At 53.1% G+C, this 7,500-nt stretch overlaps 1 protein-coding gene across 1 annotated transcript in view; it reads right to left on the bottom strand.

Moving 5' to 3' along the window:
* Positions 1-7,500, bottom strand: part of klhl24a (kelch-like family member 24a) — a 34,914-nt gene that overhangs the window by 13,037 nt on the left and 14,377 nt on the right. Inside the window, 1 exon segment of the mRNA XM_084458018.1 lies at positions 7,445-7,500. This exon segment is cut by the window's right edge and continues 63 nt beyond it. Within this exon segment, the coding sequence (XP_084314144.1) occupies positions 7,445-7,500 (56 nt within the window).

Genomic DNA, 7,500 nt, shown 5'->3' with positions numbered 1-7,500 from the left:
CCTTTTTTCTTGCTAATTTGTGATTGGCCAAAACGCTGAAAAATTACCGCAAGGGAGGACAGTCCTCCGGCCCTGTCTGAACAGGATTCAGATATTGACATTTTTTTAGTCCAATCACATTCCAGATTCCAGATTTACCACAGTGAAGGACCATTGGCTGGAGGCGCAAACTGTTGGCAACTCATCCAAAACATTTCTAGAGACTGGGTCGCAACACCGGATCGGAGAAATCCACAGCCTGGCTCCTGTTTGCGTGAGAATTGATCGCTTTGCGGTGCTTATTCCTCATCCAGTGATGGATGGGGTGGATGGAAAACTTTCAACTGAATGTTCATATTGTTCTGATAATTGTAGCTATAGCAACATAAGAGTGGCAGCTTTGACAGCAACCCAAATGAGCTCATCCCATAGCTGTACCACTGCTAGCCATGAGCGAACTGTAGGATACTGCATTTGCTGTGCAACGTATTCCATTGTCCAGTTGTCAAATCTATTTGCCAACAAACTGTTTGAGAGCCAGCACACCTCAGTGTCCCCTAATCAAAAACATTGTTCATATATCACCTAACCTCTCCAGCACCTCACCAATATCAATTCTTTTCTCTCTTTAGAGAAGAGTACAATCCATTACAACAACTATCGCTTAGGCCTACAATGTTTTATTGTTGTTTTGTAATATTTTATCATGAATATGATAAATAAATGCTGCATGTAGTTAAAGAAAGTGTTATTCAGTTTTTCATTTGCTAAAATTGACTGTTAATCCACATTTTAAAGCTGATATTTCAAATAATAACTGACTGAGGGAAAGTGCCCCCCGGCGCCCATGGGGGGTTCACCTCTCTTCCTCCTGTCCTCCTCTCTTCCTCCTCTCTTCCTCCTCTCTTCCTCCTGCCCTCCTCTCTTCCTCCTGTCCTCCTCTCTTCCTCCTCTCTTCCTCCTGTCCTCCTCTCTTCCTCCTCTCTTCCTCCTGTCCTCCTCTCTTCCTCCTGTCCTCCTCTCTTCCTCCTCTCTTCCTCCTGTCCTCCTCTCTTCCTCCTGTCCTCCTCTCTTCCTCCTGTCCTCCTCTCTTCCTCCTGTCCTCCTCTCTTCCTCCTCTCTTCCTCCTGTCCTCTGTCCTCCTCTCTTCCTCTCGTCCTCCTCTCTTCCTCCTGTCCTCCTCTCTTCCTCCTCAGTTTTGAGTCCCCAGCCGCCACTGATAACAGTAAAGAGGACGTGACTGAGTGTGTAAACACTAAACCCTCCACATTACAAGAGAAGAAGAGGAACACACTAAAATAGTTCCACAGAAAAGCCTGAGGTAGTGGAACAGAGAAATGGAACAGGATATGGAGGAAAGCCCATCTGTAATGGAACAGGATATGGAGGAAAGCCCATCTGTAATGGAACAGGATATGGAGGAAAGCCCATCTGTAATGGAACAGGATATGGAGGAAAGCCCATCGGTAATGGAATCACGCCTCCATCTACGAACTGGAAGAAGATATTCTAGAGCGCTTCCTGAGAGGAACGGGATCAGTAAAGCACAGCATGATGTCACAGGGTCATGATGTCACAGGGTCATGATGTCACAGGGTCATGATCTCACAGGGTCATGATGTCACAGGGTCATGATCTCACAGGGTCATGATGTCACAGGGTCATGATCTCACAGGGTCGTGATCACACACACGCACGTTCACCCTGGGAGAGATCTGTGAGGAAACCGCCTTGTGCGTCCGTCCAGAAAGGCTTGGACTCCTGCGGTTTGTGGTTAGATTGCACAATCCTGCTTTCTCTGCTTTTTCAGACTCCGCCCAGAGGACCTGAGTGACCTGCCATAACACAGCGAACAACCAGCCCACATCAGAAACACTGGCGCCAGCAACGCTGTAAACCAACGCTATGAACAAACAACAGTCTGGACTCATACAGGTTTGAGAAAGCCAGCCCCCCATTTCACTTCCATAGTGAATAATAACCAGCTGTTCCTGTAGGCGTCCTCTGAGGGGTCGGGAACGTCCTGTTCCTGTAGGCGTCCTCTGAGGGGTCGGGAACGTCCTGTTCCTGTAGGCGTCCTCTGAGGGGTCGGGAACGTCCTGTTCCTGTAGGCGTCCTCTGAGGGGTCGTGAACGTCCTGTTCCTGTAGGCGTCCTCTGAGGGGTCGGGAACGTCCTGTTCCTGTAGGCGTCCTCTGAGGGGTCGGGAACGTCCTGTTCCTGTAGGCGTCCTCTGAGGGGTCGGGAACGTCCTGTTCCTGTAGGCGTCCTCTGAGGGTCGGGAACGTCCTGTTCCTGTAGGCGTCCTCTGAGGGGTCGTGAACGTCAACACAAAGACTCATCACTGGGTACCAAGGAGCTTTCAAGAGAGCTTCAGCATGATGTTGTAGAGAAGCACTGATCTGGGGTCTGCAAGATCCCTCAGAGCAGTCAGTACAGTCACTAGACCAGACTAGACCCTGCCTAGACCAGGTACCTCCACTAGACCCTGCCTAGACCAGACCAGACCTCCACTAGACCAGGTACCTCCACTAGACCCTGCCTAGACCAGACCAGACCTCCACTAGACCCTGCCTAGACCAGACCAGACCTCCACTAGACCCTGTCTAGACCAGGTACCTCCACTAGACCCTGCCTAGACCAGGTACCTCCACTAGACCCTGTCTAGACCAGACCAGACCTCCACTAGACCAGGTACCTCCACTAGACCTTGCCTAGACCAGGTACCTCCACTAGACCCTGCCTAGACCAGGTACCTCCACTAGACCCTGCCTAGACCAGACCAGACCAGACCTCCACTAGACCCTGCCTAGACCAGGTACCTCCACTAGACCCTGCCTAGACCAGGTACCTCCACTAGACCCTGCCTAGACCAGGTACCTCCACTAGACCCTGCCTAGACCAGGTACCTCCACTAGACCCTGCCTAGACCAGGTACCTCCACTAGAACCTGCCTAGACCAGGTACCTCCACTAGACCCTGCCTAGACCAGGTACCTTCACTAGACCCTGCCTAGACCAGGTACCTTCACTAGACCCTGCCTAGACCAGGTACCTCTACTAGACCCTGCCTAGACCAGGTACCTCTACTAGACCCTGTCTAGACCAGACCAGACCTCCACTAGACCAGGTACCTTCACTAGACCCTGCCTAGACCAGACCAGACCTCCACTAGACCAGGTACCTCCACTAGACCCTGCCTAGACCAGGTACCTTCACTAGACCCTGCCTAGACCAGGTACCTCCACTAGACCCTGCCTAGACCAGACCAGACCTCCACTAGACCCTGTCTAGACCAGACCAGACCTCCACTAGACCCTGCCTAGACCAGGTACCTCCACTAGACCCTGCCTAGACCAGACCAGACCTCCACTAGACCCTGCCTAGACCAGGTACCTCCACTAGACCCTGTCTAGACCAGGTACCTCTACTAGACCCTGCCTAGACCAGGTACCTCCACTAGACCCTGCCTAGACCAGACCAGACCTCCACTAGACCCTGCCTAGACCAGACCAGACCTCCACTAGACCCTGCCTAGACCAGACCAGACCTCCACTAGACCCTGCCTAGACCAGGTACCTCCACTAGACCCTGCCTAGACCAGGTACCTCCACTAGACCCTGCCTAGACCAGACCTCCACTAGACCCTGCCTAGACCAGGTACCTCCACTAGACCCTGTCTAGACCAGACCAGACCTCCACTAGACCCTGCCTAGACCAGACCAGACCTCCACTAGACCCTGCCTAGACCAGACAAGACCTCCACTAGACCCTGCCTAGACCAGGTACCTCCACTAGACCCTGCCTAGACCAGACCAGACCTCCACTAGACCCTGCCTAGACCAGGTACCTCTACTAGACCCTGCCTAGACCAGACAAGACCTCCACTAGACCCTGTCTAGACCAGAACAGACCAGACCTTCACTAGACCCTGTCTAGACCAGGCTGGATCTCCACACTGGATGTCCTGACAAGGTAGATGTTCAGAGAGGCGATCAAGAGTCCAATGACATCTCTGAAAGAGCTACAGGCCTTTATGAGAGGACATGTGAACATGTACATGTGTCAACAACATCCAAAGCTCTCCATAGCGCTGGCCTCCACGCTAGGTTGGCAGTAAGGAAGCATTTCGTCCCCCCAAAAAAAGCCCATCTTGAATTTCAGTTGAGGTTTGCAAAAAAAAACATTCCAGAGATTCTGAAGCCATGCGGCAAAAGTTCTGTGGTGTGACGAAACCGAGCTGGCCTTGTAAAACATTATGTTTGACTCAAAGAACGAGCCTTGCTCCCTGGTCTCCCCTGGTCTCCCCTGGTCTCCCCTGGTCTCCCCTGGTCTCCCCTGGTATCCCCTGGTATCCCCTGGTCTCCCCTGGTCTCCCCTGGTATCCCCTGGTCTCCCCTGGTCTCCCCTGGTCTTCCCCTGGTCTCCCCTGGTATCCCCTGGTCTCCCCTGGTCTCCGCTGGTCTCCCCTGGTCTCCGCTGGTCTCCCCTGGTCTCCCCTGGTATCCCCTGGTATCCCCTGGTCTTCCCATGAGACCATCCAGAGGTGAATAGTTTGCCCAATAGGATTCTAGGCTGACTGTTCCACCAACTGTGAGGCTTGCTGATTGGTCTATTTCAGAGAAGGGGGGAGGGGCTTCCGTCTTCCTGCTACTTCTGGGTTCAGCCCGGCGTGTCCAGGATGTAGACGACAGTTCAAACCGTGAACCCTGGGGGCCCGTCAGGGGGGGGGGCAGTTCAAGCCGTAGACCCTGGGGGCCCGTCAGGGGGGGGGGGGGGGGGCAGTTCACACCGTAGACCCTGGGGGCCCGTCAGGGGGGGGGCAGTTCAAACCGTAGACCCTGGGGGCCCGTCAGGGGGGGGGGCAGTTCACACCGTGGACCCTGGGGGCCCGTCAGGGGGGGGGGCAGTTCAAGCCGTAGACCCTGGGGGCCCGTCAGGGGGGGGGACACGCACCTGGTGGGTGACCTGCTGGGGAGAGTCTTCTGACGGGCTGTGAGGAGTTAAGGAGACGTCTCTATCTGATGTCAATCACAGCTCTGCGTTGCTACAGAGGGAGAGGACATCAGGACGCTCTGGGGACCTCTCCATGACCTCTCCATGACCTCTCCATGACCTCTCCATGACCCCTCCAGACTCAGATATTGAGTAAGCACACCGAAGATCTTTCCTCATCTTTTAATTGACAGAACATCTAAGGATTAAGCCTCAAGCTGTGTTGTGCAAAACGACCCCAGTCGATTCCTTCAAAAAATGACTGAATCTGTTCCCCTGAAGGGACGTTTAAGCGCGTGGTTCTCCGAGCGCGTGGTTCTCCGAGGGCGCGGTTCTCCGAGGGTACCGGCTCAGCCCTGACCGACAGACGGCCGTTCGGACGCTGACACACTCTTCCATGTCCCTGCCGCTTTAACGGTTTCCTGTTCAGTTCCTGGTTTCCTGAGACGACGCGCCAGTCAGCTCCTGACCTCTGACCCGTCAGAAGCTCCTCTCCTCTGACCAATCAGAAGCTCCTGACCTCTGACCAATCAGAAGCTCCTCCCCTCTGACCCCGCAGAAGCTCCTGACCTCTGACCCAGCAGAAGCTCCTGACCTCTGACCCAGCAGAAGCTCCTCACCTCTGACCCAGCAGAAGCTCCTCCCCTCTGACCCATCAGAAGCTCCTGACCTCTGACCCAGCAGAAGCTCCTCCCCTCTGACCAATCAGAAGCTCCTGACCTCTAACCCCGCAGAAGCTCCTCCCCTCTGACCCAGCAGAAGCAGAAGCATCAGGGCGGGATGTTTGCCAGTTAATCCTCTGACATCATAGCAGTAAGTAAGTTTTATTTATATAGCGCCTTTCACAGCACGAATGCACAAAGCGCTTCACAATACAAATAACACATAAAAAGGGAAGGAAAGAGCGACATACAAAATACAAAACATACAAAATACAAGGCAATTTCGACATACAAGATACATTACAAGGCAGTTACAAAATACAGTACGAGGCAGTTACAGTTACCAGGGGAGGGGAGGGGGGAGGGAATTACCATACAGGCAGCCAGCCTTGACATGCAGCCATACAATCGGCGCGGCCAATATCCTGATAGCAGTCCAAACGCTGGCCCCAATGCTAATGTTTACACTGGTGGAGCCTAATTATGATCAGCTTATTTTCAAGCCCCCCCCAGCTCCCCCCTCTCTCTCCCAAGTACCCCAGTCCGGAAGTTTCCGGTGCCAAAGTTAGGAGGTCGCAAAATAGTCGGTTTGCGGTCGGCAAAAATAGTTCTGTTTCAAACTGAACTTTTGTTTCAACATTCTGTTTCGGATTGCGAGACATTTCACAGAAGAGCGTCCTAACACCGGTCAGATTACACCCTGACCCTAACCCTGACCCTAACCCTGACCCTAATGCCGGGCTCACACTACAGGATATTTAAAATCCTAACCAATTTCGAAATCGGGTTACATCACGCACATAAGGAGAATCTTAACAGATATTCTTCTTGCGCATCTCAAACATGCACACACAGCAAGATGTGAAAATAACGTCTCATCACACACTACAGGATCTTATCGTGCCCGAGGGAGCAACGAACCACTGGTCTCGCCGTCTCACTTGTAAAGTCGGGACGTAATAATCTTAAATATCAAACATGTTTGATATTATCTGGGCCGCCCCGATGGGTCTGTGAGCTGATCGGGAGGTGTAAGATTGGATCTGTAAACCCCTCACATTACAAGATCATCTGGGCCGATCATCGGCCCCGACCAACGTTCCAGACCAGATTTCTCCTCCGATTGTCGGGAGGGGTGAATCGGGGATAAATCGGCCCAAAAATCCTGTAGTCTGAGCCCGGCATTACCCTGACTCTGACCCTAACCCTAACCCTGACCCTGGTTCATGTGAGACGGACTGAGAATACACCCTAAAGTCCCAAAATAGTGAATCTATCCTTTAAACGTTTAGAAAACCCCCATTCATTTTGCCATAGGCTTTCAATGTTTACATCAGCAGAAGTTGCCAATGCTTGTACTGGCCATCAGAACGACACCCTATCAGAGGTCAGAGGTCAGAGGAGAGGCTTATGGGCGTGTCTAGACCCACAGGGTCACGGTGCTCACGGAGTCTAACGGTGATGGAGAGACAGGTGGAGGTGGAGAGTGATGGAGAGACAGGTGGAGGTGGAGAGTGATGGAGAGACAGGTGGAGAGTGATGGAGAGACAGGTGGAGAGTGATGGAGAGACAGGTGGAGAGTGATGGAGAGACAGGTGGAGAGTGATGGAGAGACAGGTGGAGAGCGATGGAGAGACAGGTGGAGAGTGATGGAGAGACAGGTGGAGATTGATGGAGAGACAGGTGGAGGTGGAGAGACAGGTGGAGGTGGAGAGTGATGGAGAGACAGGTGGAGGTGGAGAGTGATGGAGAGACAGGTGGAGGTGGAGAGTGATGGAGAGACAGGTGGAGGTGGAGTGGAGGCGCTCACCTTGCCGAGCAGGACGGCCATCTTGTGTCTCCAGCGACCCTTGTTGAGCGAGGCCA

The sequence above is a fragment of the Borostomias antarcticus genome (genome assembly GCF_949987555.1).
Source record: "Borostomias antarcticus genome assembly, chromosome: 24".
NCBI classification, from domain to species: Eukaryota; Metazoa; Chordata; class Actinopteri; order Stomiiformes; family Stomiidae; genus Borostomias; species Borostomias antarcticus.
Note: the sequence above shows the minus strand (reverse complement) of the source record. Positions and strands in the feature narration are given on the sequence as shown.